Source organism: Sorex fumeus, unplaced genomic scaffold, assembly GCF_029834395.1.
Source record: "Sorex fumeus unplaced genomic scaffold, SorFum_2.1 ptg000003l, whole genome shotgun sequence".
In the NCBI taxonomy this organism is placed as follows: Eukaryota; Metazoa; Chordata; class Mammalia; order Eulipotyphla; family Soricidae; genus Sorex; species Sorex fumeus.
This window is the reverse complement of record NW_026606060.1, coordinates 53,803,702-53,828,801: the sequence shown is the minus strand read 5'-3', so window position 1 is coordinate 53,828,801 and position 25,100 is coordinate 53,803,702. Positions and strand designations below refer to the sequence as shown.

At 42.6% G+C, this 25,100-nt stretch overlaps 1 protein-coding gene across 4 annotated transcripts in view; it reads left to right on the top strand.

Moving 5' to 3' along the window:
• Positions 1-593: 593 nt before the first annotated feature.
• The window catches only part of CRY1 (cryptochrome circadian regulator 1), a 63,415-nt gene continuing 38,908 nt past the window's right edge, over positions 594-25,100 (top strand). For all 4 annotated transcript variants that reach the window (XM_056115261.1, XM_056115260.1, XM_056115259.1 and 1 more), the window contains exon 1: positions 594-754. In XM_056115261.1, coding sequence (XP_055971236.1) covers positions 594-754 — 161 coding nt within the window. The remainder of the gene's footprint in view (positions 755-25,100) is intronic.

Genomic DNA, 25,100 nt, shown 5'->3' with positions numbered 1-25,100 from the left:
CGGCGGTGGCGGCGGAGTCACTCCGGCCGCCTCGGGACCTGGGGCACCGGCGGGCGACCGTCCCGCGGCCTCGACCCCCCCCCCCACGCCTCACCGTCGCTCCCGGGGGGCCCAGAGAAGGCGGCTCCGCCCGGGGCGGCCGCCGCGTCCTTCCCTCGTCTCCCCCCCGCTCCGGGCGGCTGGTCTCGCGCGCGCGCGCGCGCGGACGCTTCTTCTCCTCAGGGGGGCCGCCTCGGTGGGCGCCGAGGTTTCCGTGACGAGTCTCCCCCGGCTGCCGGGGCCGGCTCTCGGGCCGGCGTGGCGGCGCGGCTCCCTGGAGCTCCGAGCCCGGCCGAGGGATGTGTCTGGTGGCGACGGCGGCGGCGTCGTCGGCGGCGGCTGCTGTGGTGGCGGTGGCGGGCGCCGTCTCCTAAAGGGCGTCCCCGCGGGACCCGGCGCGCCGCCGGCCCGTCGTCTCCATTCATCGCCCCGCGCCCGGGGCGCGCGCGGCGGCCCGTCGCGGCCCGGCGTCCGCCCGCCTGGGCCCCGCGCCGGCCGCTGAGCGCCCGCGATCGCGCCTTGCCCGCGCCCTCGCCCGCGCCCGCGCCGGCGGCATGGGGGTGGTGAACGCCGTGCACTGGTTCCGCAAGGGGCTCCGGCTGCACGACAACCCCGCGCTCCGCGAGTGCATCCAGGGCGCCGACACCATCCGCTGCGTCTACATCCTCGACCCCTGGTTCGCCGGCTCGTCCAACGTGGGCATCAACAGGTGGCGGTGAGTCCCGGGCCGCCCCCCCATCCCCACCCTCGCACCCACCCCCGCGGGGGCAAGGCAGGTCGGGGTCGGAATGAGCCTGGGACTCCGGACCGGACCGCCCCGGGTCCGATCGGGCTCGGCGGGGGAAGGACCGTCCCGCCCTCGGGAGGACCCTTGCCCGGGGCACTGGGCAGGGACTGGCGAGTTGTCTGGCCCGAGGGCTCCGGCCCAGCGCCCAGCTCCTGGGGGCCGGGTGTGGAAGTTGACGCGGCTCTGCGCGCGCCCCCCCTGGGAACTTCTCCCCGGAGTTTTGTGGCCTTTTTTTTTTCCTTTTTCTTTTTAGATTTGCGGCGCCGTGCAAGTTAACATCCTCCCAAGCCCTTCGTGACCCGTGGATGTGCATTTCCTTGGCTCCCCACCACCACACTTTTTTTTTCTTCCCTTTCGAAGGGACTCGTGGCTTTTTAGTGTGGGCGATTTCCGTGTGTCTGAGTTGACTCCGTTGGGAGGAAAATCATTCATTCAGTGACAGCCCGCCTCCACCTCCATCCCGGCTGGTTCCGCCTGCAGGCAGCCGTAGGAAGAGCAAGGAAAATCTTGCGCAGGCTGATTTTGCTCCTGGCTCCACTCTTTCCCTCTTCAACTCCTCCTTGTGGTTGACTAGACAAAGCACAGTTGTTCTTTCTAGGCAAAGTCTTAATCCTTCTAGGGATCAGAGCACTGGGTGAAATCTTAGAGCTCTCTGCTTCCCCCCCACACACCCCCATCTTTCCCTGAAACGGCCAGGCTGGAAGGAGGGCGCTTCTTCTGTTCTATGGGCTATTGATCAGCTGCTGTCCAGGTCCCAGAAAGTAAAAAATACATAGTATTTGCCATAACAAATGCTCTGCAAGAAAAGAGAGTAGGGAAACGAGGTGTGTGTGTGTGTTTGTGTGTGTGTGTGTGTGTGTGTGTGTGTGTGTATGGATGGAGAGGGACCAGAGAGATATGGGACATTAAGTCAGGTGCTTTTGCACTGACCTTGCATGCAGCTGACCCAAGTTGGATCCCCAGCCCTACATATGTGCCTCTGAGCACCCCCAGGAGTGATCCCTGAGTGCAGAGCCTGGAGTACCCCCTTAGCACTTCTGAGCGTGTCCCCTAAAACAAACAAACAAAATGAGAGGGGAAAAGAATACAACTGTCGTAGAGATAACTCAAAGGGCTGGAGTGTTTGCTGTTTATGCAGGAGCCCTGTGTTCTGTACCCAAGGATCCCAATGCATTGCATGACCTTGTGAGCATTCGGGGGAGTGATTCCCCAAAGAATGAGAGGGGGCAGGGCGGCATAGCCACTGGATATCACTGATATCAAAACCACCTCCCTCAAAAAAAAAAAACCATTGGCAGTGAGGTGGGAGTAGAGTTGTATGTTAAATCTGACTTATGAAAATCTCAGAAGATGGCAAATGAACAAGGGGATGAAGCAGGTAATGGGGGTTCAGAGTGATAGCACAGTGGGTAGGGCATTTACCTTGCATGCGGCTGACCAGGGTTCGATCCTTGGTATCCCACATGGTTCACCCATGAACTGCCAGGAGTAACCCCTGAGCATCACTGGGTGTTACCAAACAAAGAAAAAAAAAGCAGGTAATTGGTTGTGGATATTTAGGGAAAGGGTATTCAGGGAAAGGTAGTATAGGGGATGATAAGGCCTTGAGGTGGAAATGTACTTAATCTTTGGCAGAAGCTACAGAGGAACCCATGATTGACACAGAATAAGTGATGGGGGGGGGATGGAGACTAGGAAATGAAGTCAGAGATGTTCGATTGCAGGCCTGTTAATAGATTAGAAAAGTTGTCTGTCCCTTGTTTGGGGGCCATATATGCTGTGCTTTAGGGTTACTCCAGGCTCTGCCCTAGCCTTTTGAGTTCCAGCCCCAGTAATTATCTTACTTAACTTTGCACCATTTTTTTTTATTGGGGGGTGGGGAAGGTAGCTTCGAAAGCAGCACTTAGGGGGCTCTGAGTGTTGGAGGCCACTCAAGGGTCCATTCCTGGTGACATTCAACCATTTGGCCCAGATGGTTCAGTGTTAGGTACTGCAGTACAGTTGCTGCTCAGAACCAATGGTGCTCTGGTTATGGTTCTGAGAACAGATGAGGTTGGAGGGTAGGGTGGAAAGTTTGAGTTTCCCTACTCTTTTTCTTGCAGAGCATTTGTTATGGCAATTGCTTCCCTGGTGCAGGAAAATTAGGTTACCACATTACTCTTAAGAGGGGATAATGACTTGTACCACATGTGATAGTGGTGGGCAGGTGAGAAGTAGTCAAGATGCTGAATATACTTAGAGGGTATGATAACCAGTATTTGTTGGCCAATTAGATATTTGCTGGAGAGAAAGGAGGAATTAGGAATGGTTTAAATTTTTATTTGGTTTGAGTTACTAGAAAAATAGACCTGTGCTACCTTACCTTTACCTTTTATTTTACTGAGAAAGTGAATTTAGCCATGGGCCAGAGAGAGCTCAATGGACTGAGTACATGTTTTGCATGTGGGAGGCCCATGTTCAAACCCTGGGACCACATGGTCCCCTGAATACTGATGGGAGTGAACCCCCAAGTACAAAGCACCATTGGGTGGGACCCCCAAAAAAGGGGGGAAAAAGAAAATGAAGTCAGAGAAGATACTAGAAGTGTGGTTGGAGTTTGTGTCCTATTTTTGGCACCATCTAGCAGTGCTCAGGACTGCTCTGAACTTGATGCTGAAGGTCATTACTGGTGGTGTTTGGGTACCATGCGATGTTAGAAATCAAACAAGTGCTTCTGTATGCAAAGCTTGTTCTTAGTCTTTTGTGCTATATCTTGGTTTTGGATTGTACTTTTGAACTTGGTTAAGTTTGAGATGTTTCTGACACATTTAAGTAGCAGCTGGACAGTTGAATATATCAAGAATGCAGGACAGAGGTTCAGGAGGGAGGGAACACAGGGGGAAAAACAAAGCTTTTGGGGAGTGATTGGCTTGTAGATAATATTCATCCCCAGATATATATCTGCTATATGTTTATTCTCTATGTATTGATCTGCTGTTCAGATTATGGTACCTTAATTCTATTTAAAATAGAATTCAGGGAGAGATAGTACAATGGGTAGGGAGTTTGTCTTACATGTGCCTGAACTGAGTTTTATCCCTGGCACTACATTTGGTCCCTGATCACAGTGCCAGGAATAAGCCCTGAGCATCACCAGGTATGGCACAAAAGCAGAAAAAATAAATAAAATCAAGTTCATCTTTTACTTTCTGAAAAATTTTTTAAAAACCTTACTTTCCCGGTTTCCTCTTTTCATAATAATTCACCATTTTTCCTGTTCCTCAGACAGCTTACATTATGAGTCATACATTGATTTATTCAACAAATATTTAAATCCTAACTGTGTGCAAATCATTTTATGTTTTGTGGGTAAAATGATAGTCACTAGATTACTTCTTTGTTCACAGGGAAATTGAAGTAAAATAAGGGATTTTTTCAGAAATTTTAAAATTAATATAATTTTAAAAATCTCCATTGCCATTTTAGCTCACACTACTTTTCTTTTTTGCCTAGGGTACTTGAGTAGTAGGTTACAAAAATAACTGTTGCCCTTGCTCGTCTCTAATTATAGAAACCAGAGTAATCTTTGAAAATCACAAATTTGATCCTGTTATTTACTCTTTGGTATCCTTTGGTGACTTTTGTTTTCCCTAGACTAAATAAAGTTCAAGATCTGAAGAGATAGTTTATTCCTGGCATCACTTGTTCCTGCAATACCACATTACTGGATAGAGCCCAGAGCTGTTAGGACCACACAGTGTCGCTGGGAGAGACATCAGTGCTCTGTGCACACTACCTGACAGTCAATTCCACCCTCTGAAAAGAGTTCAGAGACTCTAAGCATGGTTTCAAATCACTACTTAGGATGTTACTCACATGAGCATATGCCTTTCCAGGTCCAGGGATTACTCTTCAGCACCACATCATGACACCTTCCCTACTATATGTTGATTCTCTATGTATTAATCTGCTGTTTAGATTATGGTACCTTCATTCTATTTAAAATAGAATTCAGGGGCTGGAGAGATAGTACAATGGGTAGTACAACTTCTCTGTAACTGTCCTGGGTGACCTTGGTCTAACTCACAAGTACCACTGGGTGTAGCTCTCACATTACAAAAGTAAAGATAATCCCTGTATGATATGGCTCTTCACTTATTTTTCTTTGGTATGGTATCATACCCAACAGTCCTCTGGGGCCACACCTGGCAGTATTGGAATTCAGACCATTGTCACAGCCAGAGCCTTGTGCAGGGTGAGTACCTTCTTCTCTGCTGTCTCTCCATTGTTTCCCAGCCTTGGGTGATTTACTTCGCAGAGACATTTGAGGTGGTTCTTGAAGTATGAGATAGATCTTAATACAGAGAATGGAGTTAGGGATTCCAGACTGAGGAATTAATGTGAGGCAGAAGAGAGGCGCTATTGAGCACTTGTTTTGGATCAGTACAGCGGTTTAGTAATTCTCAAAGCTGATTGCATACTGGAATCACCCAAACAGATTTAAAAATACTAAAACCAAAGTCCTACCCTCAGATTATTTGGATGTTATTGTCATGGTCCGTGGTCTGGTTCTCTTTCTAACATTCTTAGGAATATTATATGTTAGGAATGTGTGTGTGTGTGTGTGTGTGTGTGTGTGTGTCTTTTAGACCATACCTTGTGGTGCTAAAGACTACTAATTTTGCTCGAAGTGTCACTTCTCTTGGTGCTTGGAAGAACATGTAGAACTTGGAATCAAACCTGGACTGCCTGCTTTCAGAGCATGCTTCCAATTTACTGAAGCTAGCTCATGGCACCTCCCATTAGGAATAGAAAAGCTCTCCAGGTGACTCAGATACAGAAAGTTTGAGTACCTTTGCTCTAGTTAAAAGTGTTTTTCAACCTTTATCAGACCTAGTTTACTTCCTGGGCTCCCTCTCTACCCCTGTCCTATTGACTGGCCCACTAATTTCAAGCCTTTTCCCCTCCCCAACCTCTATTTATGTGATTCGTCACCTGTTGAGATATGCTCTAGTTGTTTGCTTGGCTCAGTCAAGCATAAACAAAGTTATTGACAGGTGTAATTGGACAATTTAAGGGGAATTGTCTTCAGACATGTGTTGATTCTGAGGCTCAGAAGATTTCTACAGGACCAAACTTCTCTCTTTGAATGTCCAAATGTATTCTCTGTTGACTTATAAGGCTGACCTTTGGTGGTAAGATCTAGCAATAACAATAGCAGTTACAGAAGTGAAAAGCATATGCTTGTGCCCCAGAAGTTGGCAAGACTGTGGCACTTCAATGGCTCTGTTGGGACCAATATCTGAATCAATTATTGTGAGCCTCATTGTCTACAGGCAGAATCAGCTCAACTGAAATAGAATAAGGAGGAAGAAAGTGGATACCCCAAAACAACAGATGCCTGTTATGTAACAACCCAGAAAATGAGACCAAGTCAGAAAAACTTTGACCCCTGACTGAGAAAATAACAGTGGCATCTGAGTGAATGATAAAAGAGACACTATAGCAGTGTGGAGCTTTATTGACAGTTGAGCAAAGAAAAATAGAGGTTTAAAGAAAAGGCTGTGGGCTGGAGAGGCAGTACAGCAGGTAGGGTGCTTTCTTGCACATGATACACCCGTCCTCAATCTTCAGCACCATATATAGCCCCCTGAGCCTGCCAGGAGAGATCCCTGACTGCAGAGCTAAGAATAAGCCCTGAGCTCCTTGAGGTATTCTCCCTCCCCCCCACCCCCCAAAAAAAGAGGCTACAGGAAAGGGCAAGATGCAAAAGAGTGCTTGTGGAGTTGTAGTGAAGAAAGCTTAAGTGGGAGATGGATGCAAGTCAGGGGTATAATACTTGTCTTGTATATATGAGGTCCTGGATTCAATTCTTTGCACTGCAAAAGTATATAAAACAAAAATAAACTTTTGGGGCTGGAGACATAGTGAAGTGTGTAGGACATTTGCCTTGCATGCAGCCGATCTGGGTTCAATCCCCAGAACCCATGAGTCCACTAAGCACTTCCATGAGTGATTCCTGAGTGCAGAGCCAGGAGTAAACCCTGAGTATTGCTGGGTGTGACCCAAGAAGCAAAAAAAAAAAAAAAGCTTTTAAGTGGCTGGAAAAGGCAGCTTCAAGGAGGAAGTAGAAGAGTAAGCTATAAGATCTATATGCTTTGTGCTGTTAAAGCTACATCTTAACTGAGTTAGAGAACACAGGAATAGACCATATTTAAGCAAAGCAAAGAGTGAATTAAGTTTAGGTCCTTGATGAATGTGAGGTTCTGCTAAGTTTTCAGTGTGGCAAATGGAGAATGTAATGTACAGGTTGGGGGACTGGACATTAGAGCTACAAATATGGAAGTAATTCTTAGAGAATTTATAAGTAAAACACTATGGATGATATGAAATAGCATAACACCCCCTTGGTGAGTAATTTAAGATGAATAGGAACAAGGGAAGGAGACTGGGTAAAATCAGAGAGAAGAGGAATCAGGGGAATGCTGTGGGAACTAGAGGTGGCAAGAATTTTCCTCATTTGCTAAAGAAGGCAAGTTAGAATGAATTTTAGTGTTGTGTAGGAAAAATTTTCCAAATTGGAAATGAATAAAAGAAATTACCGCAGTCTGAAATGCTAGATGTTACCTAGAGCAGAGGTTCTCAAACTTATTTGTGGGGGTTGGGAGGGGGCTGGTGGTCAGGGGACAGTTTTGGCCGCATCCAGCTTTGTGCTCAGGGGTCACTCCTGGTTGACCATATGGGATGCTGGGGATCAAACTGGGTTAGCAAGCACGCTAAGCACTCTAACCACTGTACTATCTCTCCTGCCTCTCTGAAAATTTTTTTTACTAGCAGATTACCAAGGAGTCAAGGGGAGAAGCAGACTCCGCATGGAATAGGGCCAGGCTGTTTTCAACTGGGGTGGGTGAGACCCTTCCACATCCCAAGGAACCCAGCCGACCTCCACTACCCAACCACCACCACACTCCAGGCCGCTTTGCGGCCGCAGGACACATCATAAAACATTTCCTACTCATTTTCCATAATTAGCACACCATATTTGATGGGATTCAGACAGTAGGCAACAAAATCATAGAGAAATATATATGCATATATATCTCTCCCGGAGAATCTCTCTCTCTCTCTCTCTCTCTCTCTGTCTCTCTCTCTCTCTCACACACACACACACACTTTCTCTCTCTCTCTCTCTCTCTCTCTCTCTCTCTCTCTCTCTCTCTCTCAGAGCCTGGCAAGCTATCAGGAGTATCCCGCCCGCAGGGGAAGAACCTGGCAAGCTCCCCCTGGCATATTCGATATGCCAAAAACAGTAATGATAACAGGTCTCATTCCCCTGGCCCTGAAAGAGCCTCCAATCATTGGGAAAGACTGCTAACCAAAGTAAGGAGAGGCTGCTAAGATCCCAGGCTGGGAGGAGTAGAGATGTTATTGGCTCCTGCTTGAGTAAATTGATGAACAATGGGATGACAGTGATTCGGTGATACAGTGAGTCATCTGGAGAGCTTTAGAAATCCTTAATGTCTTTCTCATATACCTAATAATGTGGTTGAAACCAAACCGCAACCATACCAATGACGTTAGAATCATCAGAGTGAGACACAGACTACAGTGGTTTAAGTCTGTTTAGGTGACAGTGTAGTCAACTTTGAGAATTACTCCTCTAGAGGTTCTTTCAGGAGTCACATTATTCTGATTAAGGGTGTGCACCTTCATCCTTGATTGACTAGACTGTTTTACACCTCTGTGAAAAGAGGTAACAGTAAAAATTGTAGCAATTTTGATGACAGAACAATTGTCTCCTGACTCATGTCAATGAAATAATTCTTGATGCAGTAGGAATGTGTTCTTTTAGAGTTACATTAGACCTATTTAAGTCAAATTTTCATTGGAACCAGTATTAAAACCTTGCTGGTTTCTTCACTGAATTAAAATCTTTGCCAAATTTATTTCATATTTGCATGATAATTTTGATCTTATATTTGAAAATCTTTATCTGTGTAAAAAAAGCCTATGATAACTGAGAAGGCTGCTTCGATGTAGATATAAGGAAAGACTTAAGATTATATAAGGTGTTATTTAAAGTGTGTGAATGGTATATAGAAGAGAGGAACTGAAGAAGGTTTTTATGGGAAAGGCAAGATAAACTTGCATTCATCCATTCTGGACAAGCTGGGGAAAAGTGAATTTGGGGCAGATCACCAAACTCAAGACTGGGTAGTGGATTTATGCATGGGATAGTAAATAGAAAATAAAACGCATCATAAATAAGGTGAGACCTTCGCTTGCTGAAAGTAGACTATAGACCAAACATGATTGCCACTCAATGCCTCTTTTGCAAACCACAGCACCCAAAAGGAGAGAGAGAACAAAAGGGAATGCCCTGCCACAGAGGCAGAGGGTGATGGGGGAGGGTGAGAGGGATACTGGGATCAGTGGTGGTGGAAAATGGGCACTGGTGGAGGGATGGGTACTTAATCATTATATAATTGAAGCCCAAGCACAAAAATTTGTAAGTCTACAACTGTACCTCATGGTGTCTCACTAATAAAAATTTAAAAATAAAATAAAATAAAAACAACAGACAAACATAAAATAAATAAATAAGGTGAGACTTTCTGAATAAGTTCTTTGAATGACAGAAGAATTTAGATGACCTGGTTGTCCTGAACCCCAGATTTTAACCGCTCCTTCCCTACTGAGTGGCATTTGGATGAACTGGGTTAAATTTAGAGGATCTCCATTCAGTTTATTTACTCATGAAATATAAGAGCTTATTTTCTTTAAGGTACTTTTCAAGTTGTGGTTTCTGTTCATAAGAAAGCTTTTCTACCACTTGGGCCATAGAGATAGTATAGTAGGTAGGGTGCTTGCTGTGTACACCGTCAACCTAGGTTTGATCCTCAACACCCCATATGGTCTCTAGCATCCCATATAGTCCCCAGAGTATCCCAGAAGTGATTCCTGAGCGCAGAGCCAGGAGTTACCCCTGAGTATTGCCAGGTGTGGCCCCCCAAAAACCAAAAATAACAACAAAACTTGTATAACACTAAAAGACAACTAGTTATAAAATGCTTAAATGAATCTTTGTAGAAGTATGCAAGGAATCATGGGGGCACAAGAGAGAGATCACTCTGGGGGAAGGGGAGGAGAGATAAGGAGTTGTTTATATCATAATAAGGTGGTAATATTCACTTTGTTGCTCTATAAAAAATCTAGGAGCCATCCATTTTCTTTATTTTTTTTTATTTTCCCCATGGTGCTATGGATTGCACTCAAGGACTCACAAATGATAAGAACCCCATTCTCAGACCATTTATCTCTTTTTTTTTTTTTTTTTCTTCTAGAGCATAGGGTGTTTGGGCCATAGCTGGTGGTGCTCAGGAAACCATATTTTGTGCCAGGGTTTCAGCCAAGGTCAGCGACATGCAAGATAAGCTCCTTAATTCCTGTATACATGTTCTGTCAGTCCTTTCTACCCACATCTAATACTTCAACAATTATTACTGCTTTTCATTTAAAATAACTCAATTAGGGCCAGGACAATAGCTCAAAAGGGCTTGCGTGTATGCTTTATATGCGGGAGCACCAGGTTTCATCCAAGTCCCCAGCAGAACCTGGGATGTTGCTAGGATGCTTTAAATTATTTTTAGTTTTGTGGTTGGAGAAATTGTACAGTAGATTAAGGCACTTATCTTGAACAGGGTCAACATGGGTTTGATCTGAGGCATATAGTCCCATATGGTCCTCTGAATACCACCAAGAGTGATTTCTGAGTGCAGAGCCAGAAGTAACCTCTGTGCATTGCCAGGTGTGGCCCCCAAGTAAAAACTATTTTTAGGGCTGGAGAGATGGCACAGCTGGTAGGGCGTTTGCTGAGCACGCGGCTGACCCCGGTTCAATTCTCAGCAACCCATATAGTCCCCAAGCACCGCCAGGGATAATTCCTGAGTGCAGAGCCAGGAGTAACCCCTGTGCATCGCCCGGTGTGATCCAAAAAAGGAAAAAAAATAAAATAAGAACTATTTTTAGTTTTTAATGTCTCAAGAAGTAAATTTTGATAGATACTATATATAAAAGGCAAAGCTCTTTGCAGTTATTTAGTACTTATTAAGACTATAAAGCATCTTGAGCATCTCAAGTCAAAAGTTTGGGCCAGAGACATAGTACAGGAGGAAAGCCTCTGTTGCAAGCAATAGGCCTTGGTTTGGCCCCTGCTACCACCTATGGTCTCCCAGGTACCATCAAGCATCACTTCTGAGCACAGATTCAGGAATTGCTCCTGAGCTACTTCCAAGTGTGGTCTAGTAACCTCAAAACAAAACAAATTTTAAAATAGTTTGAGAAGCACAAAAATGTATAAGTCTGCAACTGTACCTCATGATGTCTCACTATTAAAAAATTTTTCAATAAAAAAAATAAAATAGTTTGAGAGAACTTAAAGAATGTCTGGTACAGTATAGTTGGTCAGTAATATATACGTGTGGACTGAGTATATTTATGGCTATTTTGCTGATTTCGTGGTTGAATTTTTATACTGACTTGCAAGCATAAATTATACCCAGAGCTGATATTGCCTATAATTTTCTTAAAAGTTGACTAAAACCTTAAGAATCTTGTGACGTAAATGAGTACAGAATTCTTTTAGTACATTTCTTATCTACTTTTTTGTTTCTGGGCACCCAGTGGTGCTCAGAGCTTATTCTGGGCTTTGTGCTAAGGGATCATTCCTAGCAGGCTTGGGGGACCATTTAGGCACCTGGGATCAAACGTGGTAAGCTGTGTGCAAGGCAAACACATTATTCACTGTACTGTCTCTCTGGCCCCTTAGTGCATTTTTTCTAATCTGTTGTAACTGTGTTGCCCACTTAGATGACATAGAAACTTCTAGGTGATCCAAACAAAAAACCCCAAACAAACCCTTTTACTTGCTTATTGAGGTTTTTTTGGGGGGCTTTGGAACCACACCTGACAGTGCCCAGGAGTTATTCCTGATGCTGCACTCAGGGATCATTCCTTGTGGGCTTGGGGGAATCATATAGGATGCTGGGCCTGGAACACACATTGGCCATGTGCCAGTCAAGCATTCTACCCACTGTACTATCTCCCTAGCCCCATGGTAAGTCACCAAAAAATAAAATAATTTTGGAAGCATTTAGTTTTAAGTAAAACAGCTTTGTAAATATTTTCTTTTGGGCTACAACCAGGTGCTCAGGGGCTACTCCTCGTCCAGTGCTTGGAAGTCACTCCCAGCAGAGAACTGTGTAGTACTGAGAATTGAACCTAGGCCTCGTGAGTGTTTTGCATGTACTTAGCCCTTTTTATTATTGCTCCTTTCCTTAAAACAGCTTTTCGTGTGTGTATGTGTGTGTGTGTGTGTGTGTGTGTGTGTGTGTGTGTGTGTGTTGAAACACAACTGGCACTGCCCAGGGCTTACTCCACACTCTCCTGTTCAGGGATCACTTCTGGTTGGTCTGGGGGACCATCTGTGTTGTCGGGGATCCAACCTGGGTCCGCCCTGTCCAAGCACCCTGCCCAAGCACCCTGCCCACTGTACTGTCGCTCCAATAACAGTTAATGTAGCTATTAAACCAAAACAATGTCATACACCTGTAAAATTATACCTGAATCTTTATACGGTAACCCAAATTATACGGTAACCCAAAGCAAAAAGAGTTTTGGCAGAAACCAGAAGAGCATATAAGATTTACATGTTCAAAATACTGAAGTAAAAAGAACTTTCAACCAAAAATTCTGTACCTGAATTAACATTCAGAATTGAAGTAGTGATTAAGATTAAGCAAAAGTTAGGGGGCCAGAGTGATAGTATAGTGCAGAGGGCATTTACCTTACATGTGGACAACCCAGATTTGATCCCTGGCACTCCAAATGGTACCCCGAGCCCACCAGGAGTAATTGCTGAGTGCACAGCTAGGGGTAATCCCTGAGTACCACCAAGTATAGCTCAATAAAAGGAGAAAAAAAAAATAAGAGAAAGCCCAAGAAATTTATCATGGCTAAACTGACTTGTAATGTTACATAAATGTTAGTAATTTGTGTAAACTGGAAATAAATAGTACTAATATCAAGAGAGCATTTGGGCCAAAGAGATAGTTCAGGGGTTAAACAGTTACCTAATACGTGTCCCACCCAGATTTCATCTCTGGCACACCATATGGTACTCTGAGCCCTTGAGAACAGAGCCAGGAATTAGCCTTGAGTGAGCACAGTTGTGTGTGGCCCAAAAACCGAAACAAAAAAGCATGCCATTTAAAAGTGTCACTGGGAAAAATATATAGCAAAATTAGTAAGACAAAGTCACAATTAAGTGATACATCATAAAGGTGAAAAATGAGACATTAAAATAAAAAGTTTGGGGAGCACAAAAAATGTAGTTATGGAATATGTTGAAATCTAAGTAGTATGGGGACTGTAGAGATAGTATAGTGGGTAATGTATGAGGCCCACCACATTAGATGCCCAGTACCCTTATGGTGCCCCAAGCACCCCAAGAGTGATTCTTGAATATTGAGTTGAGAGTAAGCCCTGAGCACTGCTGGGAGTAGAACAAAACCATAAACCAAACCAGAATGTCATACACTTGGAAAGTTATACCTGAATCTTATGGTAACCCAAAGCACAAAGTTATAGAAAATAAACATAGTTTTTTTTTAAATGAGTCTAATGGAGCAAGAGCACAGCAGGTAGGGCATTTGCCTTGCATGCAGCTGACATGGCTGACTTGAGTTCGATTCCTCTGCCCCTCTTGGAGAGCCCGGCAAGCTTCCGAGAGTATCTCGCCCGCACGGTAAAGCCTGGCAAGCTACCCATGATGTATTCGATATGCCAAACACAGTAACAAGTCTCACAATGTTACTGGTCTGCTCAAGCAAATCAATAAACAATGGGAGGACAGTGACAGTGAAATGAATCTAAGCATATCACTAAAGAAAACCATCATGGGGCTTAAGAGATAGTACAGGAGCTAGGGTGCTTACCTTACATGTGACAACCATGAGCCCTATTTGCCAGGAGTGGGCCCTTAACCCTCCTAAGCACTACTTGGTAAATTCTAACAGATGATCATAGAAGATTTAATAAGTATCATTTTCAAACTGTTAAAAAAAATTAAAGAGGAAACATTCCTCAACTCATTTTATAAAGCTGTCATCCTGATAAAGGCATCACCAACCAAACAAACAAAATTATGGGTTAATATCTTTGAACAAAAAAAAATTCTCAACAAAATAATTATTTTAGGGTTCGGAGCAATAGTACAGCTGGTAGGGTGTTTGCCTTGCATGCAGCTGACCCAGGTTCAATCCCCAGCATCTCATATGGTCCCCCAAGCACCGCCAGGAGTAATTCCTGAGTGCAGAGCCAGGAGTAACCCCTGAGCATCTCTGGGTGTGAACTCAAAAAGCAAAAATAAAAAAATAATTATTTAGACACTATTTTAACAGAATTTAATGATACATATTTGGATCCTGTGCCATGAACTTTTTCAGGGAATGCAAGGATAGTTGACATGTGTAAAAAAAATAGAAAATGAAAGGACAGTTGAATACAAAAAGATATTTGCAAATGATAATCACAAGGGATTATCTAAAATAAGCAACTGGTACCATTTACCAATAACACCAACAAAAAAATAGAAAAACTTGATTAAAATATGGGTAGGGGATCTAATACACATTTCACCCAAAGATGCTTAGATGGGCAACAGACACATTAAATATTTTGTCTGAAAATGTTGTCCATCTGCCCCTATTTATTCTGGGTATAGTTTAGTATAGTCTAAATGTTTTTTTCCTCAGCATACTAGTTTCCATTCTCATTGTCATTTCCCCCTCCTCCATTGTAACTTTTTTGTCCCATTTTAAATCTCTTTGCTATAATCTTCAGTTTTTCAGTGATGAATTTACCTGTGAGTTCTTTTACTTATATATATATATATATATATATATATATATATATATATATACATTTGTAAGATACTGAACTTGGGAATTGGTATCTTTCATAAGGTCTGAAAATATTTCAACTGTTACCTTTTCTTTTCTTCTCCTTTTTCCTTTTTCAGTTCTGTGAATCAGACGCGGGCCTCATACCTGTAAGACAAGTACTGTACTACTGAGCTATGTGTTTCCCCTCTCAGCTATTCCCTTGTCAAATATTGCCTCTACCTCACTCTCTTTTCTCCTAGGCTGGAGCGATAAAGGGCATTTGCCTTGCACGCGGCTGAGCCGGGTTCGATTCTTCCGTCCCTCTCGGAGAACCCGGCAAGCTACCGAGAGTATCCCACCCGCACGGCAGAGCCTGGCAAGCTCCCCGTGGCATATTCGGTATGCCAAAAACAGTAACAACAAGTCTCACAATGGAGATGTTCTTGGTGCTTGCTCGAGCAAATCGATGAACAAGGGGAGGACAGTGCTACAGAGCTTCACTTGTACACAAGTTAGGCATTTTAACTGCATACTTAATGTCTTCTCCATATCTCGATCTTCTTATCTCCCTGTAGTTCCTTTTGTAAAAATTTTCTTTGGCGATGCCAGGCCTTCTACATGTAAAACATGTGGCCAGTTGTTTTTCTACCAACATGACTAATTCTCCTACTTTTCTTTCTGTTTCTCATAGATGGTCCTTATCTTGGAGGATTTTCCTAGCAGTTATATAAAACAATCTTAATTCCTTTATTTGCTAAAATCTCTATTCCCCTTTAGCCTTATTCACTAAGTATTATCTGACTGGTTGCTTTTTTTGATTTCTTCTATCTCCTCTCCCCACTTGAGTATAAACTAACAAAGATAGAAATGTTTTTATGATTTTTTTGTGGTGCTAGGAGTTGAACTGAAGGCCTCACACTTAAGAGCACAAAGCAAGTTCTTTCCTTCTAGGAATGTCTTGTTTTGGAGCCAAACCAAGCAATGCTCAGGACTTACCCTAGGCTCTACACTCAGGAATCTTCCTTGCGGGACTCAGGGGATCATATAAAGGGTGCTGGGGATTGAATTTGGGTTGCCTATGTGCAAGGCAAGTACCCTACCTGTTGTACAACCTCTCCAGCTCCAAATAATGTCTTTTTAAAATGAGTCAAGTTATGTTCTATATATATATATATTAAGTTATCAAATATTTGTCAGATTAGTGATTATGTAGCATTGTTCAAGCAAATACAGTTACAGTAAGTAGTGCTATTTGGGGAATGGGTCATAAATCTATCTTAGAATATTGTGGTTCATCCGTGACCTTGATTTCTTTCTTTTTTCTTTTGAGGTATATGTTATTAATTGCTTACATTGAAAAAAATCTCTGGCAACTTTTGATAACTATAATTTAAGTCAGAGATCAGAAAAAATCAGAATACATTTTAACATTTTGATTAAATTCTTCTATAAAAGAAACTCTTGACTCTTTTTTTTTTTTTTTTTTTTTTTTTTTAATTTATTTATTGAATCACTGTGGGAAAGGTTTCAAAGCTTTCAGGTTTATGTCTCAGTCATGCAAATATCAAACACATTTCCCTTTACCAATACTTATTTTTTACCATGAAGAACCCCAATAAAACCCCACCCCCCACCCCTCCCCGTCCCTGTGAGGCAGATGAATTCTAGTTAACACTCTATCTGCTTTGATTAGATTCATTGTTTCAATAAAAGATTCACCACTATTATTTAGAGTTTACCCCCCACCCCCCAAATCAGACATGCTGAAAAAGCATTGTGAAGTGATTTGCTTTCTACAGCTGGGTTCAAGAATTAAATGTTGGTTTTGGATTTCTGCTATTTTACCTATTGACCCTGGAAGTATTTCTACTGAAAGTCAGATAGTTAAGAAATTGGTTTCTGTGTTCTGGAGTCATGGCCGTGCTGGAGAGCCGCTCGCGGGGGGCAACCGGTGGCCTCGGTAGGGCGTGAAGGGTGGAGCGAAACGTCCCCCTTCCCATGAGGTTTTAGTCGCCCCCACACTCCCGGCTCATATCTGCTGTCCACAAGGCTCCCATGTGGCCGCCATCTTTCTTTCCAGAGAGGAGAGGGCGAATGGGGCAACACCCTTTCCCCTCCGGCAGACTTGATGGGCTGGATCAACGCATAGTCCATTCACTTTTCTGCTCCAAGCTGCTGGGTTCTGCATTAAGTCCTTGTGCTTCTGGGGCCATGGCCGTGCTGGAGAGCCGCTCGCGGGGGGGCGACTGGTGACCTCGGTAGGGCGTGAAGGACGGACCGGAACGCCCCCCCTTCCCATGAGGTTTTAGTCGCCCCCACTCTCCCGGCTCATACCTGCTGTCCGCAAGGCTCCCATGTGGCCGCCATCTTTCTTTCCAGAGAGGAGAGGGCGTCTTTTGACTCTTAATATAGAAAATAATTATGTATAGCTCTTTAAGATAGTTTGCTTTATACAAATGCTTAACAGATTTTTATTTCATTTCATTTAAATCTCCTAAGGTCCCCAGATAGATCTCATACCTGATTTTTCTATCCTTTTGACGACATAAAGCAATGCTCTCTAAAAATAGACAAAGGAATTAGTAGGAGGCTTAGATTACAGATGCTAATATGAGATTTTTTGAAACAGGAGTAGCATACGTTACATGTACTTCTATTATAGTCATTTTATACCAGATGATATATGAAACTTTATTTTTTGTTTGATTTGGGGCCACACCCAGTAGTGCTCAGAAGCTATTCCTGGCTCAGTACCTGGAGATTGCTCCTGGTGGAGTGCAGGGAACCATGTGGTGCTAGAGATGTACTCAAAACATGTACTCAGCCTATTGAGCTCTCTCTCCAGCCCTTAGTTGGTATTCTTTTCAATGGAGAGTGTTCTGTCTTCCCCCATATAATTATTCAGTGATTTTTGTAGAAGTATAAACATTCATTCTTTGGGGCGTGTGGTTTTGTTTTTTTTTTTCAATTTTTTTTGTCCTGTTTTCTGTGTGCACCCATTTTACTTGTCAAGAATGCTTCCTTTTTGGGGCCACACCTGACAGTGCTCAGGCTCTGCATTCAGGGGTGCTGGGGATTGAACTCTGGTCAGCCACATGCAAGGAGATACTCTACCTGATATACTATCACTCCAGTTCTGCTTTCTTTTTTTCTGACACCAGCTCATTTGGCATTGTTTTGCTGAGCCCTAGAAACAGTCACTGCTCTGCAGAACCTCTGGATCTTCTTGTTGGAGAAATATACTTATAAACCAAGATTTGGCTGGATGTTTTATTTATTTTGTTTTGTTTTGTTATTTTTTGTTTATGGACCATACCCAGTGCTGCTTCGGGGCTGCTGTTTCCTGCTTGGTGCTTGGGGGTCATTCTTGTTGGTACTTAGAGAAGTATCTGTGCAGTATAGGGCATAGAAAACCTTTGTTATCTTCCTGGTCCATGTGTTTTATATGTGAGAGCCATAATGTATTGTATTTTATTTATTTATTTATTTTGCTTTTTGGGTCACACCCAGCGTTGCTCAGGGGTTACTCCTGGCTCATGCACTCAGGAATTACTCCTGGTGGTGCTTGGGGGGACCATATGGGATGCTGGGAATCTAACCCAGGTCAGCCGCGTGCAAGGCAAATGCCCTACCTGCTGTGCTATCGCTCCAGCCCCTAATGTATTTATTTTAAACCTGACATGTCCTTGACTCCCCCAACACTCAGTCATCACAACAACAAATGAAGGGAATGGGAAATTTTTGTTGTTGTTTTGTCTTGGGATCACACCCCATAGTACTCAGGGGTTACTCCTGGCTCTGCACTCAGGAATATACTGCTAGTGGTGGTCAGGGGACCATATAGGAGGCTGGGGATTAAGCCTAGGTCAGCTGCATGCCAGGCAAGTGCCCTACCCGCTATACTGTCACTCCACCCCTATTCTTTTTTTGTTATTTTGGGGGCACACCTGGCAGTGCTTGGGGATTACTCCTGGCTCTATGCTCAGACATTACTCTTGGTAATGAGTGTTGAGGGGACCATATGCAGGGCTGGGATTAATCCCAGGTTGCCGCATGCAAGGCAGGTGCTCTACCTGCTGTACTATCTCTCTAGCCAGCCCCTCCCAATTTTTTAACAATTAAAAGTCATCAGTCATTTATTGTTTATTTATTTATTTTTGGCTTTTGGGTTATACATGGCAGCGTGCATGGCTTACTCCTGGCTCTGTGCTCAGAGATAGTTCCTTTTTTGTTCTTCTCTCTCCAGCCTTTTTTGTGTCCTCTGTCATTCCTTCTGTTCAGTCAAAAATGGAGAATATTTCTTTACATTATTATTTTTTGTTTTTGTTTTGGGGTCACACCTAGTGATACTCAGGACTTACTCCTGGCTCTGTGCTTAGCGATCACTCGTGTGGGGCTCAGGAAACTGGAGTGCTGAGAATTAAACCAGGTTTGGCCATGTTCAAGATAAGCTGTTTATCCACATACTGTCTCTCCAGCCCTCATTAGAATTTTTATCTGTTTAATGACCCATCTCAAGTCTCACAATGGATATGTTACTGGGTCCGCTCGAGCAAATTGATGAACAACGGGAGGACAGTGCTAATGACCCATCTATGTTCTGATTATTTCTTCAGCCCATACTTCCACTTTGGGTTCCAGATTTAGTAATGCCACTTCCTTTGCTATATACCTCTTGAATTTCTATTCACGGGCCACCAGTTCTTACCATTTCTCTATTCTTACCCATTCTTCCTTTGGAGAACCACCTAAAATAGCCTTCCTATTTCTTCCCTTTATCCCATTTTCTTTTGTTTTTAAAAGTGATTTATTTTGGGCCGGAGCCATAGTACAGTGGGTAGGGCATTTGCCTTGCACAAGGGCACGCCTGGATTTGATTTCCAGCACCCTCTGTGGTCCCCTGAGTCCACCAGGAGTGATCCCTGAGTGCAGAGGTTGGAATAACCCCTGAGCATTGTCAAGTGTGACCCAAAAAAACAACAAGCAAGAAAAGTGATTTTTTTTCTTCTCTTTCCTTATCTCTGTTGCTGTTTGCTGTTGTAGTATTCAGGGCTTGAACATATGTTGGGTTGTGATACTCAAACACTAAACCACAGTGTTTACTGGGGCCACACACTTTAGTTGTGGTGCTCCTGCACATTCTGTTTGTAGTGCTCACTGAGGATCACTGCAGTGCTCATACGTGTGCTTGCCTGGGGTTGCCCCTGTATTGCAGTGCTAGTGGAGTTTTTCACTTGGTATTGTTGCCTTCAGTGTGCCCCCACTTGGTTGAGGAGTGGCCAGAAGCTACTTGTAGTGCTAAGGTTCTTGAACAGCTGAGCTGCCAGGATAGCACTTTGTAGGATAACATTGGTTTGTCCTTTCTGCCTTGCCACAGAGAGCTTAGCTTTATTGTGTTACTCCCATCACAGTGCTCCCATTCCTCTGTGTTTATTTGTAATCTCTTTCTTTGTGCTCTACTTCCCCAACCAGTCAGTCACCTTTATCTCCTAAACAGACTCTGTTAACTTGCAAATATTGCTTTTCTTTTCTCCTTAAGTCCTTTGAATAATTAATTAATTCAGAACAATGTCCTTTTTGTATAGACACAGGAAGACAGTTTAATGCTATGCTTTTGTAACTTGGGAGTTAACTGATTTCGAATGATATTCACTCCTGAATATCTGTTCTCTCAACTTAAGCCTCAGTTGCCATTACTCCCTAGCACTCCAAAAGCAAGGTCCCAGCGAGGAACTGGATGGACCCAGGGCAAGCGGTGAGCTATCCTGGCATGGAAATGGGCCTGGCCAAAGCATCATAATATTTAACTATAAGTTAAGAGCATGGTTATGGACAAATTCTGTCATGATCCAAAAAGTAATAACTAGATTCGGATTCTCCTAGGGTTAGGAAAGATTATATCTGGCCTGAGCACTGTAGTCTGAGATCTATAGCGAGATGTCCCCAGGAGAACCACCCTACAAGCCCAATGAATCTCTTACTATGTCCATACAAAATAACTAATATTAAGAAGTAGAATTAAGATGTTAATTAAAATGTTAATTAAGTTATTGGTCTAAGGAGTAGAGAAACACCTCTAGGTGGTATTTCCCTCCCTTGAGCCTGATGGTGATCAGGAAGGACTTTCAATATTTTGATATGTTGATTGTGCTACCAGATGGACGGGGTGTGGGGGCTACCCCCAGTGCTGGGGAGATGGGGAGAGACTAGAGACAGAGCTGGGCAGCAAGATGGAGTAAGGAAAGACTAGCAAGGGGAACAGAGGAAGAAGAATGTAGGGGAAGAATGCAGGAGCAGGCACCTGGAGAGACGAGAGACTTGGCTGCGAGGAGTGCGGAGAGATGAGCAGGAGAGACAGGAGGAGACGGAAATGAGGGGCAGTGTGAGACTAGAATGGGAAGCGTAGTGAGACTGGAAGAGATGTGTGGGGAGTATGGAATAAGTGGCAACTGATCACCAACCTGCCTGGCCTCGTCTCCTTCATCCGCCCATGGCATTGGCCATTCTGGGTGGGCGAGTGGCCCGAGACCACTGAATGCAGGCGGAGAGAGAGAGCCGCCGGAGCTTTCCCTAGCCGCCTGGAGAATACACAGCACTTGATGCATGTGGGGGTGCCAGGTGTCAAACTCTTGGCCTAAGGCTTATGAGAAGATTTAACGTTCAGCTATCTCCTGGGCCCCTAATATCTACTCTCTGACCAAGTAGTCCAGGTGACCATTTTAAAAGCTAAATGACTTATACCAGCATTTGCCCAAAACCTTTTAAATGATTCCTTCTATATTCAAAATAAAAATAGAAAGTTTCTGCTATTGGTGTTCACCCAGCAGTCACATAGCAGTTGCGAGTCTCACAAACTCAGCTCCCATGCGCCCTGCAGTTTGTGCACCTTTGGTGGTGCTCACCAAGGATGGCTTTGACACTCACACATCATTTTAGTTGTGTTTCTTGGGGCCATATGTCTTTTTTGTGTGTGTTGCTTACACAGACCTGGCGTAGTATGGCAGGAAATCACTTGTGGTGCCACGCTCAAACACCAGTGTTGCTAGGATTGTGCTCAGCATATGTGAGTCATCAGAGATTTGAACTTGCGACCACATTTAGTCCTCTAGCCAACTGTAGGAAAGATCTTGACTATTGGCCAAACCTTCAGTAGCTCTGGTTACATTTGCTAGTTCATAGATTTATTAACAATTTTTCGTCATTTGTCATTTTCACTAATGAAAACAGATATTGTATTGTCTTTTCAGTTTTATTAAAATATAATTGACAGGTAACTGTTCTTTCTCTAAAAGAGCTATTTCAGGTAGATACTATTAGACTGTAGACAAACATTACATGTTTATCTGGGACATCAAGGTTCTTAACATCTGCTAGGCAGATTTTATTTAGTTGAAGGTAAATCCTTTAAAGCCTAGCAGTACATCTTATGCTTAAATTTGGCCTGTCTTGGTAGAGTCACAGTGTAGTTGTTTCTAAAATTATACAAGAAATAAGAGTTCTAGGTTATAAATAGCTTTGTGTGATTTTTGAGATGAAAGGCATGTTACTTAAACTGCATTAGTGTAAATTGATTCCAAAGGTAAGTGATTTGAACCGATTTAACCCATGTTAATTTAATGTTGTGTGTGTTTTTATATTTATAGTACTGATATTTGTAAATAGTCATACTTTTAATTTCTCCCTTTCCTATGATATACTTTTTATCTCTTGTTCTTTTTTTAACTGCACTGATTAGGCCTATTAGTATAAGGCTGTCTAGAGTGTGTTGGCAGTAAGATTCTTGTTAATTTCCAATCCTAAAAAGTGCTTTCAACCTTTATCATTAAATACATTGTTTTGGAAAAGTAGTTTTGTGGATACCCTTTTTCGTATAAGGAGGGTTACAGTTTACTACTTAGTTGTTGAGACTAAATGGAAATCACATTTTAGTGATGTTTTGCATCTAATGACATTTTTTTTCCTCCTTTATTCTATGATGGAGATAGTGTACATTCACAAAATGTTATATGTGTGGTTTATGAGCGAAGTGGGGGCAGGGTTTTGGGTCATACCAAGTGGTCCTCAGGGGCTATTTCTGACTGTATGCTCAGGGTTTGCTTCATTTCTCAGAAGACCATAGGCAGTGTGGGATCAAACCAAGCTTGACAGCATGTGCGCCAGGCTCTTGACCCCTGTACTCTCTATGCCAATTTTTGATGATTAGATGAATCAGCTCTGAGGTTAAACTCAACGTGACTGTGATGTTTAATTTTTCCTTATTTTTTTGATGGGGGTGTGGTTTGGACCACACCTGATGGTGTTGAGGGCTTACTATTGGCAGACTCAGTCAACCATGTGGGGTACTAGAGATCAAACCTGGTCAGCTGCATGCAAGGCAAGCACCCTACCCGCTGTACTATCTTTCCAGCATAATTTCTTTATAATATTGCTACTTTTGTTTTTTGGGGAGAGTAAGCTCAGGGCTTACTCCTGCAGTGTTCAGGGGACCATTTGTGGTGCTGGGGATTAAACCCGGTCAGATGCCTGCCAGGTAAGCCACTTACCTGCTTTACTATCTCTGCAGCCCACATTTGGTTTTTTGATATGTTATGCTTATAAATAAGATTAACTTGTAATTCACTCTTAGACTCCTCATCTAATTTTGGTGTTAAGGTAAATTTAACTTTATAAACATGTCTGAAGAGGATCTTTATTTATCTGTTCTTTCTGTGTAAGATTAGAATCTTACGTAAAATTGGAATCATTAATTATTTTGATATTTGTTAGAATTTATCTGTAAAGCTGACTGGTTCTTGTATTTCCCTAAGAAGATTTTGATTACCGATTCAGTTTGTTTTGTGGCTATGGAAACATTCATTTTTGCTTGAATCTGTTAAGGTTTAAATTTTTTTCTTGAATTCGTTTTGGTAAGGACTTTATTCATTTTTATCTAAGGAAGTTACCCATTTTACCTAGATTTTCAAAATTATTTTTATAGAATTGTATTGTTTCATTGTCTTATGAATTCTTACAGTACTGAGATTATATATTTTTTATTCTTCATATTTATTTTTCCATTTCCCATTTTATTTAATTTCTGTGTAAGAATTTTATATTCTGTTCTCACTAATTTCTGCTCTTTAGCTTTCCTTTCAATATTTTTATCCTTTTTTTTTTTAAAGTTGGGGGAGTCATACCCGGCAATATTCAGGGTTTAACTCCTGGCTCTACACTCTGGGATCACACTTGACAGGGTCAGGGCACTATATATGGTACAGAGGTCAAAGGATTGAACCTGGGTCAGCTACATTCAAGGCAAACTCTATACCTACTGTGTACTCTCTCTTATCTCTGTCCTTTATATTTTTTAAAAATTTATTATGTCTGATATTTTTATATTTAGTTTTGAGTCTTCATGCATTTGATTATATATGTCTCTACATTTCCTTTTTTGTTTTGCATTCTGCAAATTTAAGATATTTTCTTTGTTATCATTCCATTGTAGATCTTTTCCAAAATTATGTTTATTTTCCCATAAATTGTTTAGACAGGCTTTTTCAGTTTTGAGGTAGATGAATGATATCAGTTCTTTTAAGTTCATTATAATCATATAATCTGTATACTGTCTATTTTCCTGAATACTCCATAAGTACTTGGAAAGTATTCTCTATATTCTCTATCTGTTGGGCATGATATTTTTTGGATGTTTTCTATATTATGTCATTGATTTTGGTAGTTTCAATATGATATGTCTCAATCTGGATGCTCTATCACTTTTCTCTCCAGATTTATGTCTCTTCCCATTCCTGTCTGTTCTCCGTTTTTTTTTTTCCTTTTTATAATTTTATTTATTGAATCACAGTGAGAGCAATTACAAAGCTTTTGTTTTGTTTTTTTTTTTGTTTTTTTGGGGGGGTCCCTTTTTTTTTAATTTGTTCTTACTTTACATGTTTACATCCCTTGCCCCCCTACCTTCTCCACCCGAACCCCAGCTCCATGTTTATTTCTTTACTACTCTGCTTGGAATTCACTGGCTTCCTTTGGGAGATTTGAGGGACACATTCAGTGGTGCTCAGGACTTTCTTCTAGCTCTGTACCCAAGGATTTCTCCTGACAGGACTCTGGGGACCATATGGGGTGCCAGGGGTAGCATGTAAGCAAGTGCCCTACAGCTGTACTACCCTCCAGCTCTAGAATTGTTATCTTTGAGAAGAAAGCTCTTATCAGGTCTCTCTGCAACTCAGATTAGGTTTTTATTTCTTCCTGTACTTTGTGATTGTTTGGGTTTGGGTGGATTGTCTTCTCTTTTTTTTTTTTTTTTTTTTTGTGAAAATTTTGTTGACATTGAGCATTCAAGAGGATTTATGATAATT